We start from the raw sequence: 24,185 nt of genomic DNA, 5'->3' as shown, positions 1-24,185 counted from the left end.
TGAATTTAGCACTATATTTATTAGAGTGTTTTTATCAACAAACTTTCACCAGAAAGTTCCGAGTGCGTGAACGCAGGGGGCTCACTGGCCTCACAGTCTGCAGAGTCGCCCTCTGGGCAGGACCCGGGCTGCGCGTCCCCCGTTAGATGGTTAAACACAAAGTGTGGTTCATTCTGACCGGACTGTTCCAGATACTGTGACAAGCACAGCCCCGTGTTCCTGTCCGTCTTGTCCGTCTGGCCCCCTGGACCCGAGCCCTGGTTCCTGGCCCCTCTGCCGCCCTCCACGTGCCCGACGTCTCTGTTCCTAGCAAGCCCCCTTTGGCTGTTCTCAGGATCACAATGCGCTTTTCGTGGGGACCTAGGGCTTCTGCAGACACAGGCCGACGGCCCCACCGTCGGGGGAACGTGCCCCACGCTCGGGAGACCGTGAGTGCGGGTCTTCTCTGGGGCCTGAATGTGCTGCACGGGGTGCAGGACAAAGCTCGTGGGCAGAGGATTCTGCGGTCCCGGTGGCCTCGCTCCGCCCTGCAGGCAGGGACAGTGATGGACGTGCGGGATGGTGCACATGAAGCCTTCGGGGGCCTGGTGTGCGCCCTTCTGCACGTGCACGAGGCTGCCGGCGGGGGCAGCGCACTGGGGACACAGGCCGTCACCCGCCTGCTGGCCGGCATGTGGGCCAGGCGTCAGGTGTCTGTAGGCATCTGGACAAGTGCATGTCTGACTCAGAGAGAAGAAGTGACACACGGCGTGCTGCTCGAGAGGGGGCGGGAACGGGGCACCGCTGCCATCGCCCCCGGGGCCTCTGCTGTACGCGGCACGCACCGGCATCCCGAAGTTCCTCGCGGGGCCGTCGGAAAACTCGGAGCAGATGTGGGTCTCCTCGGAGGCGCTGCCGCTGCGGGACGCCAGGGGCTCTAACTCATAAAACTCATGCTCCATTTCGGATTTGGGGGCCCTGGGATCTAAATGATACGCATTCACGGTGTGTGTTTTGCTTTGTCCCTTGTCCCCGGGGCTCGTGGACACGGCGTGGGAGAAGGCGCCACACCGGAGTCTCCCAGGTAAAGGAATCTGACCGCAGGCGCCCTGGGGCCCGAGGCAGCGGCACAGGCACTGGAAGAAGAAGGTGGCGAAAGCCCAGCTGACACACATGATGAGCATCATGAAGGTGCCCAGCTGGGTGTATGCCAGAACCGTGGACGGCATCATCATGGCCCCGGCCACAAAGGTGGTCAGAGCGGCCATGGCCATCGCGGAGCCCATGCGACTCAGGGAGAAGATCACCTTCCCCTCCCGGTCGGCATCCGGGGCCAGGCGGTAAGCGACCCCGTAGTGGACGGCGAAGTCCACGGAAAGGCCGACCGCCACGGAGATGGTCACCGACTCCAGGACGTTCAGCTCCCAGCCCAGCAGGACGAGAGAGCCCACGGTGACAAATATGGTTCCCGTGATCGAGACGATGGCGAAGAGGCTGATGAAGACGTTCAAGGTGGTGAGCAGCATCACGCTGAACGCCACGGCCACGGAGAGCCCCATGGCGATGAGGGTGCCGTCCGAGAGGCTGTCCTGCAGGTCGTAGAACTCCAGGTTGCTGACGAACCAGCCGTTGCTGAGGCCCTCGGGGGCCGAGCTCAGCTCCGTGGAGATCCACGCGTCCACCTCCTTGTAAAACTGGTGCATCTTCTCGTAAGCCAGCGTGAACAGGTAGGTGCTCTGGAACTCGAGCACGACGGCCCTGATGGTGTCGTTGATGTCAAACCTCGGCCCCGGCGTCTTGCTGTCCAGGTGGTACCCCGTGCTCCGTTCCAGCTCCATGATGGCCCTCTTGATGCACAGCTCAAAAATCTCCTGCTTGTAGGGGAAACTCCAGCGCCTGCAGCAGAGGTACAGGGCCGGCTCGTCGCAGTCCTGGTTTTCCATCCACTGCTTGAACGTCTCGATGAAGCAGCTCGTGAAATCCTGCTCATCCGTCTGGTGAAAGAAAGTCTGGTTTCTCAGCTTTTGACAGAAGTGCAAGATCCAGACCTGGGAAGCAGGGCTCGCGATGTTAAAGCTGCCATCCAGGGCCAGCTTCCCTTTGCTCTTGGGGTTCAGGGGGTCGCCGTTGTCCTCCGGGGACACGCCCCAGACCACCGTGATGGGCATGTGCAGCTCCTCCCCGCGGCGCACGCGCTCAAACATGAAGAGCTTTTTGTACTCGGCGTCGTAGCGCTCGAAGGGGTGCGAGGCCCTGAAGAGCTGGAACTCATTCAGCTCCAGGGAGGGGAGCTTCATCTTGGGGTTCACGCACACGACGTAGGCCCCGCCCACGGTCAGGGCCAGGAACCAGAACAGCCAGACGTAGCGGAACTTGATGACCACGCACGGCAGCACCTTCTCGAAGAAAACTCGCGAGGCTTCGGAGACGGCGAACAGCAGCCGGTGGCACTTCCGGCGAGCCGCCGCCCAGCAGCTCTTGCCGACGTACTGCTGCTGCGGCTTCCGGAAGCCGCTGAAGAGGTTGAGGAGGTACCGCTCGTGCAGGACGACGACGGCCGGAAGCCACGTGACCATCAGCACGTAGTTCACCAGGACGGCCGTGCCCGCGTACACGCCGAAGCACCGGATGGCGGTGATGTTGCTCACGTAGTTGGCGTAGAAGGCCGCGGCCGTGGTGAAGCTGGTGACGAACATGGACAGCGCCGCGTGCTGCAGGGTGACGCCCACCGTCTCCGCCGTCCCCGCGTGGGGCTGGTCGCCCTTGGCGTGGCTCCAGACGTCACACAGGACGAACGCGTCGTCTGCGCCAATTCCGACCAAGATGACGAGCGCGGTGAGGTTCATGAACGGGAAGAACTCGAAGCTGAACACCACGCGGTAGAGGAAGTAGGAGACGATCAGGGAGCTGATGACGGCGAACACGGTCATGAGGGTGATGAACAGGGACCGCGTGTAGGCGCACATGACCAGCAGCACCAGCAGGACGGCGATGGCCGGGTACGCCGTGTCTGTCAGGAGGTGGTCCTGGAACAGGCTGTGCTTGAGGCCGAACTCGATGCCGGCCACGCTGGTGACGCCGTCGGAGCCGTTCCAGGCCGCGAAGTTGTCCAGGTAGATGTCCATCATGCTCTCCCCTTTCTCCGTGGGGGAGAAGAGCATGCTGTACCTCAGCGCGGGCGCGGTGGGCTCGGCGGCCCTCGGGGCCACGAAGTCTTTGTCCACCAGGTAGTGCAGGATCTGGTACACGGCGTTGTACTTGGTGCACTTGCGCGGCACGCCCGTGCACTTGAGCTGGCCCTTCCTCCTGGCCGCCGCGTCCCAGCAGTCGGGCCCGAGCGTGCCGTTGTGGTAGTGCCTGGCGCAGGCCCGCAGCAGCTTCAGGGTGTGAGCGACGTCTCGCTCCACGACGTTCTGGCAGGACGACCGGTTGTTGAGGATGGCGATGTAGTTCCCCAGCGTCCAGCTGGGGCAGCAGGACGCGGCCGTGGTCCTCTGGCACAGGTCCCCGAACTGCGGGTGGGCTCTGATCTGCAGGGAGAGACGCGGAGACCGGCGTTTAAAACCGCTTCCCTCAAAGGTCCGAGTTAAGGCGGCCTGGGGGGGGGGGGGGGGCGGGGGGCGTCGTACGGGCTAGTTGACCTCCTCCTAGGACGAGGTGGGCGTCCCCCAGGCCTGCGCTGCGGGCGGGGCGGGGCGGGGCGGGGCAGCAAACTGCGCGGCGCACTGACGCGCAAGCGCGAAACCACCGGCGGTTTGGTTTTAAGGAGACAGAGTCAGCGCCTTTTCGGGACGCAGGCCTTCGGAGTCTCTTTAGAAAGCAACAAAAAGGACGGGCCACGCGGCTTCCGTATACACACCTGCAGGATTAATTCAGAGAACGGACAACAGCTGTCCAATTGACAGAGGGACCAATGGGTGGCTTTGCCTAAAGCTTCTGGTCGTCGGCATGAAACCTCTGGTGACAGGGAGCTAGATCTCAGCCAGCTTAGCTGGAAGCCAAGACGATATCCCCCAGAAAACCGTCCGCGAGCCCGGAAGTGACCCTGGTGATGTCAGGAGCAATGGTCCTCGGTTAAAATATCCCACATTTCTGATTTTTTAAAAATATATGTGTACACTTAATGAGACAAATAAGCAGGCGTTGGTTTCTTCCACATCCTTAAAGGCTCATTCAAGTTGGATAAAACTCCTTTTGGGGTTTGGGGAAAGCACGACAGTTCTGGATTTAGTGTGGACAGCGCCTCATTTAGAACACTGTCCCACCACCGCCCAAACCTGTAAATTACATGAGTGGCCCCCTCCCGAGAGCCGGTTTAGGAAATATCCGCCTTCTCTTGGGCCTGCCAGAGACTTCTCTTCGGAAGGTGGCCCACTCATCTCGGTTTATCAAAGGCTGTTCCAGGGAGGAAACTCCAAAGTTCAAGGAGGGTGTGACTGTTTCTTCTACTGGGATTAAAGGACTCCACCTTTACGCTTAATCAATCATATGCTGAAGTATCTTTGCAAAGCAAAGGGAACGTGGGGACAGATCGCGTCTTTGGTACTTAGACTCATCCAACAACCGGCTTCCCACGCCTCTGGCTGTCGAGACCCCTGAGCGGGACCAGTCCTGGCAGGCAGGTGTAGAGGAAACACTGCACGTGTATCCCAAGCATCAGAGCCAGGTGACCCACCATGGGATTCATTGTCTGCTTCTGTATACATTTGAAATTTTCCATAATTAAAAAATGTTAAAGACTACTCTATTGAAGGTGAAGAAAAATGAGCCCAAAGGGTTATGATTCAGGCATACTAAAATGGTTATTTTAACAAAGGCTTAATTTTTAAGCTCATTTCCAGAGAGCAATAATTACCTGACATTTTATAAACTGGTACGATTAGTATTTAATTCTTTGTAGGTAAAAACATTCACATATGCTAACACAGGGGAAGCTCTGGGATCACGTCTCTCTGGTTTTCATGGCAGATAACCAGCTTTGCCCCACAGAGAAGTATCACACCAGCCCCTGGAGTCGGCCTGGTGACTCAGGAGAAAGGGAACGTAGCCCCGACGTCTGAGTTTCAGATGGAGGAAAATGCATCCATTATGAAGCCCGCCGTCAGCTGAGAGGAACAGACGTGTAGTTGTTGAAATAACCACATACCAGAGAGAAAGGAAATAGAGTTGCCAGCTAAAACTAGGCAAAAAATAACCTTCAATAACCTTTTCAAGTAACAGCAGGGTTTGTGTGTGTGTGCCTGACCAGAGATTACAAAGTTAGACAACATAAATGCAGACTAAAGACGGTCGTATTTTGATGGCTGTTATCAAAAACACATGCCAGTGGGGCCCCTGGAGACCAGCCCTCAAATCCAAAGGTGGTGCTGGCTGATGTACAACCTTCCACACAGTTTTCGAGGACCCTGACAGGGTTAGAAGGGACAGAGGAAAGCTGTTGTGACTGATACTCTTTACCCCAAGTTGGATGCCAGCACCCTGAATCTAAAGGGTTGGAGTCCAAGAGAATGTTTAGGCTTTTGGGGAGTAAAGCCCTATGTTCCCCTCCATCTGTCCATCCACCTGTCTGTATGTCCATCCATCTACCCATCCACCCACCCGTCCGTCCACCCATCTACCTACCCACCCATTTGTCCATCCACTCACCACCCATCCATCCGTCCATCCACCCACCCGCCCATCCATCTGTCCATCCACGAAGCCACCTGTCCATCCACCCATCTACCTACCCATCCATCCATCTGTCCATCCACCAAGCCACCCGTCCATCCACCCATCCACTCAAAAGAAAAACAATACTTGTTGAGAACCTACACATGAAGAGTAAGGTACAGCGATCCTTGCCCTTGAGTTACGCACAGTGAGGCAGAGAAATAAAAAGCTCAAGTCACTATAATTCGACAGGGGAAGCAGCAGGGATGTGTAAGGGTCTGTGTGAACCTGCAGAGGGGGCACCCGCGTCTGAAGGGCTTGGTTGTTCATGACGGGGATGGCGAGACCCACAGGCGTTTGTCGTGCTGTGGGGCTTAAAGAGATCACAAGCAGGCGATCTTCACGCAGAAAGCAGGTTTTCAGAAAGAGATTCGCGGGAATGATTTCAAAATCTTTTAAGTTCTCAAACTGGGAACTTTCAGTGAAAGTAATTTCTTGTAATTTAAGAGCAGGTGGCCTTTCTGTTCTCGTCAGTCACAGGCGGGACGTTTTAGGGAGTCATTTTGCTTCTATGGCTATAACAGGTCTGCGCACACACCCATTTCCAGAGAGCAGCAGGGGTGAGGCGGACTTAGAATGGGAGGAAGCAAGAGAAGAGAGAAAAAGAAGACACTGGCAGAGTTTTCAATGGTGCCTTAACCTGTAAAGCTATTGGCTCGGCCGGAGGCACTTTAAGAGGCTGAGAGAAGAATGACGATCAGCACGGGGTCTCATCCACTCTTCTCCCACGTGACACCCCTCTTGTACTGAAAGCTCAAGGGACCCAGGGAGACGAGGCACAGCAGGGCCCCGCTGTCCTCTGTAACACAAGTACCACACGTTTCTGGAGTCCACTAGGCTGCAGGGGGGCTCACGTGTCCACAAAACTTACCCGGTAAACAGGGTGTTAGGCGCTAAATCTCACATCTCTTTGACAAGCTGGTTGCTTGAGTGCTAAGTTCCATGACGGGCAAAGACTAAGAATCAGGGTAAAGGGTTTCCAGCAGAGTCAGGACCCGGGAAACACTCCGCCGGGTCTGATGGCCGTCCGCCAGCGCGTCCCTTGGGATGTCAAGGCAGAAAAGGGTAATGAAGATCCGGGGAGTCCGCTGAGCAAACCAGCATCATGTCAGGCGGTACACGGCAGCATCAGAAAACAGGAGCCACTCGCTTTGGAAACCAAAGCCCATCGGAATCCTGAGCACCAGGGGCACATAACTTCAAGGGAATCTGGGGTTTGAGCTCAGTGCGCTGCAAACACAAGCAGGTGACAAGGGACACGTGTGGCCTCGCTGAGCCTTCACCCCGATTACCAGCCATTTTCCGGTCACCGCACCCGCCGTTAAGCCCTCTTGCTCAGTACCCCTTGGTGTGGGTCCCATCCAGCTGGATGGCTGCTGGAGCGCAAGGGCGGGGGTGGGGGTGAGGGGAGGAGGAGGGAGAGGCTGACAGGTGGCGTGTGCACAGTTTGCGTGAATCACGACCAGGACAAATAACGCTCTGCAAAGGGTCTCGACCCGGGAGACCCGGAAAGGGTACGGTAGTCACCTGCAGACTGAGCTGCTAGGCGACAGTTATTACGTCGGGTGTCAGGGAATGCACGATCTCTGCGAGGAAGGTTTACTGTTCCGTACTCACTGCAGAGGCTGTGTGTGCCACTGTTAAAAACAGCATTTAACAAGGAAAATTACAACCTGCTCTATGAGGTGGGAATTCTGGGGCCTCGACCCCCTATTTATTCATCTGTCGTTGTGATCTGTAACTGGCTTGACCATTCCTGCAGATGCACGTCTTGGGCCTGCTCCTCAGATTTTCAGAAGACTAGATGCTTGCCACATTCTCGCAGGAATTGCAAACCCGAACTCACGGCCATCCGGTCCTGATAACCAGAGCACGCGGGGAAACAGACAAGAGGGCACACCGCTCCTTCAACAGTCTAAATGTTGCACATGCATCAGGCCAAACCACTGGGAAGCCACATATTTAGATTTTACTGCTTTAATCCCCTGCAGAAATTGCTTTTGCTGGAACATTCTCCCGCTGCCAGCCTGAGGCACGGTTTAGAAATCCGCTCCAATTGAATACTGTGCGTCCCGTAAGCATGGTGGTACTTAACTTAAGGACTCACGGGGATGGTGCTCCCCGTATTAGTACAAGGGGAAGGGGAGCGTCTTCTAAAACACATTTGCTGCCCTATTTACCTGACTTTTGTCACCAATTGCGAGTTCTGTTTTGCTCTGGCTGCCAGGGAGGGAGGAGGGAGGAGTGCGGCTCACGGCCGTGCCACCGCGTACTGATCGCACCGTTCCTGTCCCTTCAGTTCTGTTACATTAGCCTTTTTGTGAGCTGCCTAGTCCTGCTGGCGTTTATCGTCTGAGAGAGTCTGACACACACCCACACGTACACGAAATAGCGTCCACTCCCGTGGTGCCACAGCACTGCGTACGGGCCTTGGGCCTCTGGGTCCGTTCAGAGCCCAGCAGTGCTCACAGGATCGGCTGTTGCTCTTGTAAAAGAAACGTACTTTCTAGGCCACGAGGGCTCTGTGAGGATCATTTCGGTGGGAGAGGGCGTGTGTGATAACACAAGACAAAACAGAAGAGGGGTGGTTGTCTTCTGCAGCATGACACATGGCGGGAAACAGAGACTAACGTCAGGCTGGGCTCAAATCCCACACCTGCCGCTGACCACCTGCACGGACTTTCCCCATCCACAAGACAGGCCAATAGTAGGATTTAATTCATGACATTATCACAAGGACTTAAGGAAACAGTCCAGTGTCTGGAACACATCCTGACAAATCCAACAAAACCCAACAAACACCAGCTATGAATCAGCTGCGGGAATTCGGTCTCTTCAGAGTCTTTGGGGAGGGAAGGTTAAAAGGTCAACAGCAAAGGTGGGAAAGGAAGGACCGGAAGCCGTAGAGTCGCAGCACTGCTCTCCCGTGAGCGTGGTTACCACACAGCCATGTGTGAACAGGAGCCACGGGCGCCACGGTGGCAGGGCTGCTGGGGGTGGGGGGGGGGCGATGTCTCGCACATGCTAAACAGGGCTGTGCGCATTTACTCCTTGAGAGTTAACTTTCCATACGAGACGGGCTGTGACTCGTCCACAGTTTCCGAATAATGAACTGAGAGCTGTAGAAGAGAAGAAAATAAGGCAAACAAAGACTGACCGCTGATTAAGACACTTTTGTAGGTTTGTTTGTAGGTGGCCAGTGACTTTGGTCTGTTGGAGCCAGGCAGACAGAAGATGGCCCTCACAGAAAACCCTGGTGGCCCGACCAGCAGGAGATGCAGTCTTTCAGGATGAGGAGGAGAGTCATGGGGCCCAGAGGTGACCTGGGCGAGCCGCTCAGTTCACAGAAGGTATGTGAGTCAGCATGGTGGGCGCTGGCCCTGTGGCCCCCAAGAGCCCTGTCTGCTTCCCTGAGAAGCCCCGTGGCCGGGGTGCTGGGGCGTCAGGCTCGCTCTTAGGAGACACGTGATCAGGTTTCCAGCAAAGCAGGGACTTCGGGCTAAGTTAAGAGTTACGCTAGGAGACCGGTGAGCGCCTTCCCTGCTGCTGGGACGGGTGCACGAGTGGCCCCGAAGGCAGTCTCGACTCGGAGAATCTGCCTCTGAGCACACGGAGCTGACAGCCCTTCCAGAGCCCGGAGGCCGACCCCACGTTTTCTGGGGCTGACCTCTTTCGGCTCCAAAGACCAAGAGCAGAGGGCTTCTTGCGTTGTATCCTCTGTCCTCAAGGGGTCTGGAGTTCAGGGCACCCTGGACTGGAGCGCTCGCCATCTACACACCCACACGCCTCGATGTCCCCTTCCCTAGCCTGTGCCCTGAATCTGCCCCAAAGACCCGCTGGTTGACTGCCTGGTTAGGCCGCGGACAGCCGCCTCAGCAGGCAACAACAGAAGTGGCTTAGGAAAGACAGAGCACGACCACAGAAAGGAAACATGCTGTGAAATTAAGACAAAAGACTGGACAGAGAACAGGGGTAGGAAAGAAAGAGTTCTTTATTGAAGAACATGGGGGCGCAGAGGCACCTGCATCCGAGGAGGTAGGAGTGTGGGGCGCCGGCCTCTGGCGGGTGGTCCCCGGGACTCAGGCACCGGGAACACTTACGTTCCAGCGGTTACCACGTCAGCAGGGAAAGGACTTTCAAAAATCTAATCTTATTTGCTGCAAATGAATTTCAGTTTTGCTTTACGTACCCTTGCATTGTCTATACTGCACATGGATTTAATCGCAGGTAAACTCCACAGGGTCTCCCCTCCAGCTGCTGTGAACACCACTCTGGAGTACCGGTCGCCTGGTGACACGAAAAAAGAAAAGAAAAAGGTTGTAACTGCCCATCAGACTCCGCTTTCAGGAATAGCTCGAACGGGAAAACACAAGTCAGTTAACAGCAGGGGATCCTTTCCCCATTTTCCAGGAGAAAAATGTAAAAAAAGAAAGCAAACACTGCCATAATATTATTTTGGTTCAAAGCCTTTGTCTACTCACTACATCTTAAAAATCGTAGGAGTCATAGAACAAACCTATTTCTGATCAGACTATGATTCGGATGAGCAATCTGTAAGAACTCTCTGCACGAAATTAATTGCACGCCTCCCTCTTAATTTCGAAACACGTCGCCACAATGGCGTACAAATCCCTGGAAGGCTGTGCTGAACATCAAGCGTGGGTGTTCTCCATGGCTTCGAACCAGGGACGACAGATGCCAGGAGATCAACTTAAGAGTGCTAAAAACAGTCAATCGGGTACCACGGGCTGCCCAGGATCGCCGACATATGCTGCGTTCCAGCTGGGTCCGCAGTCTCCCTGCTACACCAGAGTTGAGAATGAACACTGGGAACATCTCACTAACACAGAGTGTGTTTCTGATGGGTCCGGCTGCGGGACACACTGGACGGAGCACGGCCCTGGCGGCAGACCTGGTGTGACCAGGTCCCAGCTCTCCGGATGAGCAGCTTCTCTGAGCCTGGGCTCCTGATCTGTAAGCACGTCTCTCCCAGTTGCAAGAATTAAGGGAAAAACAGCACTCGGTAAGGGCTGTTCCTGCCTCCTCAGTCATTAGAACTTCATTCAGTAGAACAGAGTGGATTCACTACGTTATCTGAAATGTGTAACTGTGCTGAAAAAGAAAACCAATCTGCAAATTTGTAAATAAAGCTTTACTATGTGAGCTTTTATTCATGATTATGAAGTTTTCTTTAGTAAACTCTTCATCAGATGGCCATTATCTTATGTTGGTTGGTTTTGAAGAGCAAAATGAGCCCCTGGAAACAAACACCTCCTCCAGGGAGCCGGCCGGCTTTCCTCCAGGCGGGGCCGTACCGGGGGCACAAGTGTAGTGTGTGGGCTGCTGACACAGAGGGGCCACATCTCGTGTGTCTGCTGATGTCTGTCCTGATTAGTCAGAAACACATAGCACCACCTGACCTAGAGGAACCAGCCAGGACAGTCGACTGACCAGACTTCGGCTTTTCTAACAAGACGCAGAAAACAACACACAAGTTCCTCCCTGGGACCAGGACAGAAGCCTCCCTGGTCTCCTTTCCATCTCTCGGTTACTGTGCTGTGAAACAGCTTCCAAAGTGCAGACCCTCAGGCTGGACAAGATCAGCGAGGTCCTCTAGTTCTCTAACGAGACAGGAAAATACACGCTTTAGGGGGAGTGTCAACAGGGAAAAAAAGCCGAATTCGGAAGGGCTTTGGGGTCCGTGTTCACTGAAGGGCTCTCCAGGGCTGACCGGGCTCCTCCAGGCAGGCCCCTCGCTCGCGGGGAGAAGCTGTTAGTGAATCTGCTGCCTGCGTTCGAACACCTGGAGGTTCCACACGAACGTATGGGTTCTTGACCTCAGGGAAGCTCTCACGTTTCTTCCAGGCCACGGTCTGTGCAGCCAAGTGGCTACGACACGGACACGTCCCGCAGCCTGCCACGCACACGTTATGGGTCGGCCCCGCGGGACGGTATTCCGCGCATCCTTCTATCTCTAGTGCCTAAGGCGCAGAGAAGCTGTCGACAGACGCTTTCTCATGACTGAAAGTATTTTTTCAATAACATAAGACATTTAAGAGGACTTGAAATTTGGGGCAACCAGGTCAAGAATTTTACTAGATGTTTTATCTTCCGTAAAACGGAATGGGATTACGCAATAATCTCTCATTGATTTTTACTGTAGGTGAATACGTTCAGGTTAGTGGTTGGCCGGCCCAGAGCAGGAAAACGGCTTCAGCTCCCCCACATCCTCCTCCCCGACTCGGTCTAACCACACTCGTCTCGAACACCGGGAGGCCCGAGGGGCTGTTCACCTGCGAGGCCACTCACTCGGAACGTCGCAGAAAAAGCTGTCCCTGTGGAAGTCCCAGTCGACCTCTCTTTTCTCTCGTTCATAGTGATCATCGGACCACCTGTCGTCCCGGTGGCTGAAAGGGAAGGACAACATGAGAGGCAGGGACGTGCTGGTGACCGTGCGGGGAAGGCGGTCGACCACGCTGGCACAACGCCGTGTGACGGCCAATGGAGGACTTGCGGTAATAAGAATGTGCAGGGGCGCCTGGGGGGCTCAGTTGGTTAGGCGGCCGACTTCGGCTCAGGTCGTGATCTTATGCTTTGTGGGTTCGAGCCCCGTGTCGGGATCTGTGCTGACAGCTCAGAGCCTGGAGCTGCTTCAGATTGTGTCTCCCTCTCTCTCTGCCCCTCCCCCACTCATGCTCTGTCTCTCCCTGTCTCAAAAATGAATAAATGTTAAAAAAAAAAAAGAATTTACAAATAAAGGACTATTTCGAGGCCAGTAAGTGTACCGGTAACGGTGTATCCTGAGTCACAGCCTGTGTAGCACTTGAAATTTAGCATTAATGTAAGCAAGCAACATTCACTTCCTCACTCGTGTAAAAGAAAAAACCCAAACCCTCACTTTCCACTCGAATGCAACAACATCTTAAAAGACAGTGAGAATGCCAACAAATCCAGTGGCAAAGATTTTGAGCCACACGTTTGCATCTAATCATTTTGCTCAGATACTGCTTAAAAGTGGAATTCGTTAAGCAATGTTCTGTGTAAAAGTTAACAAATAATTACCTCTTGGCTTGTTCATCTGCATACTTAAAAGGGTAGTTTGCTAATGTCGCTTTGTATCCCGTGTTTTTCACCATGTTATTCCACGTGACCAGTCTCTGGCCTATCGTAGTCCCTCTTGGTTCAAAGCCCTGAGACAAAATATCACAGACTCTCATTAGTGTACGTCACGTAGGCTCGGTGTAGTTCTAGGAGCGGGAGAGCCACGTCCACAGACGTGCAGGCCCTCCCCAGGCCCTCCCCACCGCTGCCCCGTGGCCGATGGCACCGAAAGGGGGGCCCGACGTGACGACAGCCACTGCTCGCCACGACGAGGCAGTGGGGTTGGTTCTCTGCTGCGTTAGCCGTCTCGGCAACAAGGAAAACTCGTATCTGAAGGTTCTCTTTCCAGTTCATACCTAAGCATCCAGCAAACACTTTGATGTTATAAAAACTTACAGTTGCATCAGATTATGTCATGCACGTTAGTGTTTTACAGGAACGTTTACTTAAAAACAGACCCTGCTCTCTCTTAGTAATACTGAAGTTCCTCTAACTCCTTCTGGGTGGAAAGAAGAGACATTCAGTCCTAATGACTTCACAAAAACACTTTTATAGAATGCAGATTCTCCATTTTATTGATTTTTGGCTTAAATGTGGGAGCCAAGAAGCAAAATTTCCAGATTTGTAATGGTGAGTGGGTTCCTTGACCTTTTAAGAGCCTGAAACCACGATGGCACAAGTTTACTCTTCAGAAGGAGAGCTGCACCCCTACCGACAGCTCGAGAAGGTTTTAAAACGGGTCGTAATTACATAATGTAACATGCATTAAAATACTGAATTTTCTGAGGTCATTTTGGGCGAAAGAAGTTCGAGTGGCCGTTTTCCTTACCAGCAGTGGGTCGGAGAAGTCGGGCAGCTCGGGCACTAACACCCCGACCAGGGCACAGACGACGATGAACGCGGTACACATGCCCAGGACCACGACGGGCCAGTCGGCGATCAGGGACGCATAACTGTGGAGCAGAGAGGACACAGGAGGCCGCTTAGGAGCGGCAAGAGGGCTCCCTGCCGAAGACAGCGTCTGTGAAATCCTCCTGGTTCAGACCTGGTCCGGGAGTGTGTCAGGAACAGATGCAGTGGGAGAAGACACACGGCACTTCAGACGTCCATCTGCTCCTCGGGAGACCAGCTATGGTCCACACGCCTGCGTGGAAGGAGGTGTGGGGGGGCAGAGGACCCAGCCCCCATCTCCTCCAGACCCGTTTCTCTCCATCCTGTGCTCTGTCAGCTCTTAGAAAAGAGCTCAGCCCACAAACAGGCTCACGTACCCATGTCTCAAGAATAACCAAGCCAGGGGTGCCTGGGGGGCTCAGTCGGTTGAGCGTCCAACTTCAGCTCAGGTCACGATCTCACGGTCTGTGGGTTCGAGCCCCGCGTCAGGCTCTGTGCCGACAGCTCGGAGCCTGGAGCCTGGAGCCTAATTCGGATTCCATGTCTCCCTCTCTCTCTGCCCCTCCCCTGCTCATGCTCTGTGTCTGTCTCTCAAAAATAAATAAATGTTAAAAAAATAATAACCAACCCCAGACCTCCCCACACACCTGCTGCTGTCCTTCCAGCGAAAACTATGAGTGTGTCAGACTGAGCCCCACGAGGGCGAGATGTGCATTTTCTTCACTCAGTTAGTGTAGCATCAGTGCCCTCTCTTCACCGTGTAGCCGTGGCAGCCTGGCCTCCGTCTCCCCTCCTGTCACCAAACTGCCGCCAGAGCCATGTCCTCCAGGCGCCCCTCCCTTCCGTAGGACCCTGGACCTCCCGGACCTGACATCTGCAGGTCTCATGTGAACTCTGTGCTCAACAGAAGTTGACTGAATGGCATTTTCTAAAATTCAAGATGTATCTTGCCAACTTGAGGTTGAACTTGAGGTTGGCAAGAGAGAAAAAAGAAGCATTTCACTTATGGACAGTTACCCTCAAATCCTCAACAATGTTAGCTCCCTTGGCCGTGCCGATGGCTATTTCTGGCTCCTTACTCAGGTATTTGTGGGTTATTTCCTCAAAACCAGGCCAGTGGTTTCACGAAGCTGGCGGCTGCAAACGTCACTCTGAAGGAAGACGCCGTTGGCTCATGTTCACATTCCCATCACTCGACCCCATGGGTCTGGCCTTCTGGGGGGACTGACTTCAAATTACATTTTAACAAGGAAATCAAAATACAACATAATTACGCTTCAAGGGAGCACCGCCCCGGGCGATTCTCAGCCCTGCGGTCCTCAAGGTCACCACCTCCTTACGAGGAGCACTGGCTGTTCTCAGGCTCTACCTGTAGCACCTCACTTAAGTCTTCAGCTTTGCGAGACGCAGTGAGGCACGAGCAACTTACCCAACGGTCCAGAGTCACGACACCAGCCCAGCTACAAAGTACGTCAGCCCCGGGGGGGTGTCGCAGCACAGTGACCACGGTCAGTGACGCTGTGTGCGCAACTGGGAGCCGCTGTCAGAGCAGATCTTAAGAGACCTCATCACAAGAAAAGAAAGTCCTGTAAGTCCGTGTGGTGGCGGATACCAGCCAGACCGACTACTGTCGTCACCTCACAGTATCTACAAATACTGGGTCGTTACGTTGTGCAGCTGACGCTAATATAATGTCACGTGTCACTTATAGTTCACAAAAAGGTCACAAATGGGAGCCCCGGAGTCTGGTTTGAGTCGGGCCTCCTAACCACCATGGTGTCACCTCTCGCCCTGAGCACAAGGGAGTAAGTCTAATTGGCAGAGTAGAATGTGGCTCCCCCAAATTCACATTTTAAATTAAATTCCCAAGTCACACGAACAGTTAATTTCATGATGCAAAACCACACAGGTCCACAGGCCTCTGATTCTGAACGCTGTTCTCGAGCCTCCAAATTCTGGATTTAAAAACTCACTAAAGTAAAATTAATGCGAGGTACCACGGAACGGGCTTGTGAATGTAATTCTGGATGTGACGAAGCCACCGAGTCACAGACGCGGATTGCGGCTGTCCGAGCGCGAACGCCGTTTCGAGAACACACCGGGTGCTGAGGACCCGCACATTTATCTCCAGCTCCACCAGATGCAAACTGAGATCTCCGGAACTGGGTCCTTTGTCAACAGCACATTTGAGACTTTCTGTTCATGGATTCAGACTTAAAAAGGGTCCTTTACATTTAGACCTTCGAAGTACCAGCCCTGGGAAGTGGGAAGAGCCCAGACTTGACTTTAAGTGGCTCATTCTTCTCTCAAATCACCAGCAGTTGTTCGCTGCCGCCTACAAACAGGCTGTCGACGCGGGTGGTGGGCGCCCCAAGTGCTTGGCGTCCACACTGTGGGCTAATTTACCCGTAGGCTGACTTTTTGTTTTGTGTTCTTGAAAAACCTGCACACACAGGCACCGCAGTCTTAAAACCCTCCTCAGCAACGGTTTCCCTTCCCCGTGACAACATCTGGTTCAGACCCCTCCCTATGAGAACATCTGGCTCGGACCCTTGCCCGTGACTACGTCTGGACTCTTCCCGTGAGAACACGTGGTCTGGACCCTTCCCGGTGGCGACGTCTGGTTCGGATCCCACAGCACCGTCCCACACCAGGTATCGCGCTGACTGCGCGTGGACGCCACACGGCACCCGTGACTCCCACCTGCGCCCTCCCGGCGTCCCGGAGCGCTCCCCGCCGACACGGCACACGCTTCACGTGCCCACCCTGCCCAGGGACCACTGCTCATGTGCCGCGAGCTCCGTGGGGAGAAGACCCGACTCTTCTGGGGAAATTACACCCCGACGAGCGTTTCTCCTCTATCCCACGTTGGTGTCAGGGTCTGTGCTGGAGTCCGAGGGGCTGTGGACACCACATGGGAAACAGAAGCTTCACGTACAGTAGGAAGCCCAGACGGTGGTTGTGATGTTAAGATAAAAGCCTAACAAAGCAGGATAATTTCAGCAGGAAAGGAAATTAAATATGGCCCAGAAGTGTCACTGCTACATTTTCCACTAACTGCAGTCCTGGTGAGTCTGGGTTCAAGGTCTATGTTCTAACTACATTACAAGAACAAAGCATCCGCACGTTACGTTTCTGAAGGGTGAACCGCGTGCTCAGGAGAAGACCCGTCAAAGGACCCCTGGTGCCACTACAGCGCGTCCTCCTGCGTGGCACCGGATAACGTCTCACGTCTGCCCGGATTCTGGGGCTCTGCATATGACACCCGCGTCTGTCCCCTGCCCAGCAGGCCCCGCGTGAGGCCGCGGCGATGCCCGGGCGCCGTGCGCAAGAGCTCACGGCACCTTCCCAGGAGGGCTGAGAGTCAGAGGGCACGCGCCCCTGCTACAGGACGGGAGGGGGACGCCGCAGGGCAGGGCCACCCACACGTGTCTGTGGCTGAACTGTGCCCTGGACAGACAGGCCTCCCTGCAGTCTTCACAAGCGACCCTCACCACACTCCCAGACGTCAGCCACTGCGTTAGTGGGCTTCTCCGGGGAAGAGCAGGTATTTCCCATCGGTCCGAACAAATGAGCAGAAGCCTCAGAGGGTAACTTATGCTGGTGACACCGTGGGGCCCGTCCTCCCATAATGGGGCCTCCGCTGCTCGGCAACACCACGGGGCCTGTCCTCCCCCAACAGGGCCTCGGATGCTGGCGACACCGTGGGGCCCGTCCTCCCACAACAGGGCCTCCACAGGGCACTTTCCTCTCTCAGCTCACAAAGATGCCTTCCTCTGCCTGCTGCCCTCCCCCCCACCCCGGCTCTCTGGGAACAGTCTCTCCTTTCTCCCCTTACCCTGAGCAGAGAACATGAGCGCCCTGGACACAGGCCTCCCCCCGACGGAACACCCAACCCTGAGTCCCTCAGCCTGGCTTTGTTCCCGTGACTCTTCTGAACCTGCCGAAACTGCGAACTAGTCCGGGTCCTTGGCCTCCCTGAACTGAGCAGTTACCCTTTCTTCCAGAAAATCGCTTTCTCCTTGGTTTCTCCCCTTCCAGTTCCCTTAGTAACTGCTCCGTATCCCTCTTGTCCTTGGGGTTAGGATCAAAATGTTATTAATCATAATTTTTCCCACGGCATCAGCTATCAGTTTAGTGGGAAGAAAGACAGAAGCTTGAGAAACTTCCCCAAAGCAAAGAGGACACAGAACTCTTTCTTTGTTGGGAAGAAATAAATACAGTGCACAGGTAGCATCACAGATCAAGGGCACGGGCATCTGGGAATACACACGGCAGACACGAATCTCACCCTTAAGGAACTTGGAACCTGATGCCGAACATCAGACAACTTGACAAATACAAAACCAGGTAGAGAAATACGTGTTTTTAGAGGGATACAGATGAACGTTTTGTGAATTCAGCAGAGATGACTTCCAGCTACAGTGGGGAAGGGAATCAGGAAAGGCTTTTCTGAAAAAGTTGTATTTGTATGCGTATATGCTGAAAAGAAGAAATTAGGACTTTTCAAAATACCAATCTAGTAACAGGAAAAATATGTATGAATCTTTTCAAAATGCAAAAATCCTTAGAAAGGGCTTTCTTATTTGTGGAAAACTGGAAATTCATTCTCCAGACATGTCATATTTACTTGTATGACTTCTTTCCTTTATCTTCTGCCACAATTCTGTCTGCAAAAGGGAATAAACAAAAAGTGTATACGCATACAACGGAATATCACTCGGCCTTAGAAAGGAGGGAAATTCTGACACCTGTTAGCATCGGACAAACCTGGAGGGCAGCACCTTGAGTGAGGTCAGCCGGTCTCGGCAGGACGAACTCTGCGTGATTCCACTCACAGGAGGGGTCGGCTGGCCCGGTTCACAGAGCTGGAGACTAGAGCACTGGGGGAGGGCGGACGGGGAGCCACTGTTTCTGCCTCGCAGGACGGAAGAAGCTCTGGACGTGGCGGTGGCCACGGTGGCGCAATAACGTGGACTTTAACGCAACGAAGCCGTGCACTTAAACGTGGTTAAAATGGTAGATTTTATGCCGTGTATATTTTACCGCAATTTCAAAAAATAAATAATTTTTAAATGGAAAGGGAATTTCCTAATTAAAATTTATGTAGTAATTGCACTTGGAAGAGAGGATCAGGCCCCCTGACCAGGCTTCGGTTATCAGGGCCTCGGTTCCTCTCGCGGGTGCACTGCAGAGATCACTTGGTTTCCCACGATGCACCAGTCTGCCACGTGGGACCACCACGGCAAGCACGCCACTGAGGAGACAAGGCTTTGGCTTTTTTGCAGAAACAACGATCCACCTAAAATTTTGCTTTTCTACTGAAAAGACAAACCTTCAAAGTTTCCACCTCAAATACCACCTCCATTTGAATACGGTGACATTTTTAGCAGCAAATACAGACAACCCGCCTGAACTCCAGCGCCACAACCCCAGGTCAGGGCAGAACAGTCTTTCTCCAAGACAAGGAAGACCACGAAGGAATGAGAGGCACCTCGGCCAATATAAACGATTCACCACAAACGGAACCTAAACCTTGAGATCAACACCAGTTCTGGAGAGGGAGGATCGCTCCGGCAGCCAGCTCAGGGGAAATTTACTTTTCCTTCAGAAAAATATGAATGAGGGAGGCCGAAGCAGTGTGAAGAAAACACTGCAGGGAAGGGCATGCAATCACTTTACTACTTAATAAGATGATCAGATTACTTTACCTTTTTGGTAACTTGAAAGGTCTGCACGGTCTGAAAAAAAGCAAAGGAAAACCCATCAGAAACGTGGCATCGTAACAAAGGTGTGCTCGCGGCATCTCGACCGTTTGGGCTGCTGTGGGGGTGGCGGAGGTGGGGCGAGGGGAGGGTGACCCAGTGGCTGCCGGGGCCGGGGCCGGGATGGTCCGCACCCCGCAGGGGTCAGGGTCATGGCGCCTGTGCCCAGGGGTCCGCGCCTGCGCCCACACTGCCGCCCGGCGCTTCCAGGCCCCAGCACCTTCCCGTACCAGCAGCCCTCTACTCCCCCAGGACGGGAGCGGCTCCTCCGTCCGTCAGTTTCCTCGCATCCGCTTAGCACCTGTCGGCTCCTCCCTCTCAGCCTCTGCCACCCACTCCCTGCCCCGACGCGCGTGGACCAGGCGTCTGGAGAGCCCCAAACTGGACGTGGTCTCAACCCTGTGCACTCTATTCCTCCCACACTAACTTTTTCCATGGTAAGCGCTCAGTCAACATTCGGTGAGCCAACAAAATTCACCAGTGCTGTCGCACTCCCGCGCACAGCGGTTCTCACGGTGGGGGCTCCTGAGACCCCTCCCCGGGCCCGAGGGGAGGCCCTGTTCCGACTGGATGAGGGCACACGGCCAGGTCTCTTGACTTCGCGGGTCTCACCAAACAGCACAGCGCAGCGCACAGACTGCAGACAGAGGCAGACGTGAGGGTCCTGTGTCTTCAGTTAGAAGACACCAGACAGGGGCGCCTGGGTGGCGCAGTCGGTTAAGCGTCCGACTTCAGCCAGGTCACGATCTCGCGGTCCGTGAGTTGGAGCCCCGCGTCGGGCTCTGGGCTGATGGCTCAGAGCCTGGAGCCTGTTTCCGATTCTGTGCCTCCCTCTCTCTCTGCTCCTCCCCCGTTCATGCTCTGTCTCTCTCTGTCCCAAAAAATAAATAAAAACGTTGAAAAAAAAATTTTTAAAAAGAAGACACCAGACAGATTTACTCGCCTCATTAAATTGTTCTTTGGTTTAGAAACTAGAATGATTTTTCATAACAAATGTTGTGTTAACATGTAAAGAGCTTATTACTGGTATTTTTAAATGAGTTAACAATATTTTATTATTTTAATGTTTATTTATTGAGAGTGGGGGGCAGGGCAGAGAGAGAGGGAGAGAGAGAGAGAGGGAGGGAGAGAGAGAGGGAGGGAGAGAGAGAGAGAGAGAGAGAGAGAGAGAGAGAGAGAAACCCCAAGCAGGCTCCAAGCTGTCAGTGCAGAGCCCGACGTGGGGCTCGAACCCACAAACTGTGAGCTCATGATATGAGCCAAAATCAAGAGTTGGATCCTTAACCAACTGAGCCCCCAGGTGCCCCATCGATTAACATTTTAAAAGTTTTAATTCCAGTGTGGTCGTACCGGATATAACCTGAATAAATAAAAGCTCTTTGGGACCCTTGATGATTTCTGAAAGCATAAAGGAGTCATGACATCAGGACGTTCAACACCCAATATGCTAACTTAAGGTGCGTACCTGTCTGTTGGATAAATGACTGAATTTCCTGGCTGGGCACCCTCTCCTAGACCAAAATCTTGTGCGAGCTTCCTGTGCTTTGAGGAAACACAAACTCAGTCTCCCACCCTCTGGGGTCCTCCGGTCTGGGGGCTCTGGCTTGTACGCACACACCTAAATTCTGATGATTTCCCCCCAAATCTTCTACAGTTGTTTCCCTCATGCCCAGGTATTACATGCCCAAAATTACAAAAGGTAAATTTTGTAATAATTTACCTTTATCTGATCTTTTCCCATTTGCATTTCACAAAAACAAGCCTTTCTTTTTAGAACCTATATGTAAATGGATTCTTTAAAAATTGAATTAGAGGACACAAGGACAAAGACAGGCACAGCTCGGGTTTGGTCGGCGCACTCGTCAGCCGCAAGGCACAGAGGCGCGTGGATGCTGTGGAGCGTGGCCTCGGACTCCCTGCACACACTGCCGGGGGCCAGGAGCCACGCCGCTGAGCTGGTTACTACTCGGGGCACCCGGGGGGCTCAATCAGTTAGGCGTCTGACTCCTGAGCTCAGCTCAGGTCTCCATGTCGGGGTTGCATTGGGCCCCATGCTGGGCATGAAGCCTGCTTTAAAAAAAGTAAAATGGTTACTACCTAAGGAGGAATGAAGAACATTTAATTTTGGGGGTAAATCTACCCCAAACCCAAAAGACTATATATTCAATATAATTATATATATTTTTTCTTTAAAAAAAATTTTTTTTAACATTTATTTATTTTTGAGACAGAGAGAGACAGAGTGTGAGCGGGGGAGGGGCAGAGAGAGAGGGAGACACAGAATCCGAAACAGGCTCCAGGCCCTGAGCTGTCAGCACAGAGCCCGACGCGGGGCTCAAACCCACGGACAGTGAGATCATGACCTGAGCCCAAGTCAGATGCCTAACCAACTGGGCCACCGAGACGCCCCCATTATATATATATATATATATTTCAATATAAGTTTTATTGAGATATAATCCCCAAACCATACATATGATCCATTTAAAGTGTACAAGTCAGGATTTCTCGTGCCTCCACAGACCATCTTTAAAGAACGTGCTGCCTGAACACCAGCGATGAAGCTACTCATGACTCATGAGCTTGGAGAGAAACCCTACAGACAGAGCAGGAGAGCACGGTGCCAAACAAAGGAGCAAATCACATAACTTGTACTCAAAACCTTAACATTTCACCCCGTTTTTAGGTCCTACACTGTCAAAACCACCTCCCGAATTTCCATGAGAACCAACTAGACTTTGTGTCTTTAGGTCTGAAGTGACCTCGGAGCCACAACCTGGAGCAGCTGGGAAGACACGACATTTTCTTAGGTATGTTTTGGGTTGTAACAAATGTAAATATTCTCTTTCCTCCTACTCACCCCACTAACTTTTTTTTAAACAGATAAATTCATGGGTCTATGACTAGTTTATTCCTTAGGGGCTGAAACAACCAGACTCATCACTGTCTTTCTGCTTGCATAAAGATTTCATTTTATGTTAAATTTGGGAAAATAAGTGGAGATTGTCGCATCTGTTGAAAAAGAAAACTTGGGGTTACTACCAAGTAACCTCCAGGGAAGCCACAAAATCCCTCTGAACCTTTTACCTTAGGGGACACGACAGTCAGATGTCAGAAACGCCCGAAATACACCTACAGGTGGAGCCGGGACCCGTGGGAGCTGCACTGTGGTCGCGGAAGTGCCCGTGACACTTCATCCACCGGGGGCGATCATACCCCCCTGGTGACATCTTTCTGATTTGCTGCTTTTAATCTCCAATAGAGACTGCAGGACGATTTTTCACCTAAACTCGGCCTTGGGTTGATAAATAACAACTGCTAAAAACAAATCTAGTCTCTTTTACAGAGTGAAAGTCTTTTTCCAGAGTTCATTCACCTGTTAATACCACGTGGTCAAATGCACGCCCCAAACCAAACATAGTACCTCTGCCTGTTCTTTGGTTAGGTTTTCAGCCTTTTTCAACTGAGTAAAACCCCAAGGCAGGTGGCATTTGCTCGGTGACACAGTCACAAGGATGCACTGGGGGCTGGGCATAATTCCCAGAGGGCTAGCTGGGGTCCCTCCCTCTCCCGCGGGAGAAAGTGTTTCTGCACACAAGTGGGGGACAGTGACATTGCTACGGGACGAGGCTCCCATCTGCTTAAGAAGCACTTACAACTCGGGTTGGGTACCGGTAACGAGCCGTAAGCCGTCCCCGCACCTGACCCCTGAGAACAGGCGCAGCCGCGAGAGCCTGGGCTCCAGGATCCCGTGGCCAGCGAACGTGCTGTGTGCACAGCCCTCGGTCAAGGGCACAGCGTTCCCACAGGGAGGCCAAGGGGTGCAGAGCATGGTGAGCACCATAATGGGGTTGAGGCGGAGAGGCAAGGGAAGTTTTTAAAAAAGGTAACAGAAAAAAAAGTATGAGAGAAAAGTTAACAAGAAACAGAAGAAAATGTGGAGAGGCTACACATGGTGTTTCCTTGTTTCCCTCACCGTTTAGCTCTCTTAGTAATGTCCGAGGAGAGAGTGGGAGGCCGTAGGGAGGGGGAAACGAGCAGGAACCGTGAACGGTAGAACCTGCAGTGTGCACGTGATGCTGTGGTCACACGAGCGGAGCCGCCGTCGTCACCACTCGTCACTGTGACGGCACCGCTGGCCGTGCTCCCCGTGCTATCACTGTCCTCCCCGGACCCCCTCTCCCTGCACCCCTCCCCTCCAGCAACCACGTGTGTTCTCCGGGTCGATGGATCGGTTTCTGCCCTGTTTCTGCCTTTGTTTGTTGTGTTTTAGAGTCCACAAAACCATACGGTATTTGTCTTTCTCTGATTTATTTCACTGAGCATAATACCCTCTGGTCCATCCACGTTGTTATAAATGGCAGGCTCTCACCCTTATGATGGCCGAGTGATATTCTAGTGTGCACGTGCACGTTTCTACATACCACATCTTTCTTTAAATTATTATTTTTTTAACTGCAGTATCTTCTTTATTTAAATAATCTCCACGCCCAATGTGGGGTCTGAATACACGACCCCGAAATCAAGAGTCGCATGTTTGGGGCACCCGGCGAGGCTCGGTTGGAAGAACGTGTGACTCTTGATCTCGGGGTTGTGACTTCAAGCCCCACGTTCAGTGTAGAGACTACTTAAAAATTAAAAAAATCTTAAAAAAAAAAAAAGGCACGTGCTCTACTGACTGAGCCAGCCAGAGGCCCCATTACCACTTCTTCATCCACTCGTCTGTCAGCGGTCACT

The 24,185-nt window shown here is 53.2% G+C and overlaps 1 protein-coding gene and 1 long non-coding RNA gene across 12 annotated transcripts in view; one reads left to right on the top strand and one right to left on the bottom strand.

Moving 5' to 3' along the window:
- DISP1 (dispatched RND transporter family member 1) overlaps positions 1-24,185 on the bottom strand; it is a 179,545-nt gene continuing 155,360 nt past the window's right edge. For 8 of the 11 annotated variants that reach the window (XM_047848104.1, XM_047848107.1, XM_047848109.1 and 5 more), the window contains 6 exons: positions 19,395-19,424; positions 13,622-13,745; positions 12,754-12,881; positions 12,001-12,098; positions 9,881-9,978; positions 1-3,509 (listed from right to left, as the gene is read on the bottom strand). In XM_047848104.1, the coding sequence (XP_047704060.1) occupies positions 21-3,509; positions 9,881-9,978; positions 12,001-12,098; positions 12,754-12,881; positions 13,622-13,745; positions 19,395-19,424 (3,967 nt within the window). In that variant the 3' untranslated portion in view covers positions 1-20. Of the gene's footprint in view, positions 3,510-9,880; positions 9,979-11,984; positions 12,099-12,753; positions 12,882-13,621; positions 19,425-24,185 lie in introns of all 11 variants that reach the window. The other 3 variants (XM_047848112.1, XM_047848111.1, XM_047848113.1) reach the window with 3 other exon arrangements.
- LOC125159608 (uncharacterized) lies at positions 3,008-22,628 on the top strand. The gene is made up of 4 exons (XR_007149838.1): positions 3,008-3,092; positions 8,872-9,041; positions 22,135-22,258; positions 22,541-22,628. It is a non-coding gene; the product is annotated as an uncharacterized LOC125159608 (long non-coding RNA).

Source organism: Prionailurus viverrinus, unplaced genomic scaffold (assembly GCF_022837055.1).
Source record: "Prionailurus viverrinus isolate Anna unplaced genomic scaffold, UM_Priviv_1.0 scaffold_53, whole genome shotgun sequence".
Taxonomy (NCBI): domain Eukaryota; kingdom Metazoa; phylum Chordata; class Mammalia; order Carnivora; family Felidae; genus Prionailurus; species Prionailurus viverrinus.
Note: the sequence above shows the minus strand (reverse complement) of the source record. Positions and strands in the feature narration are given on the sequence as shown.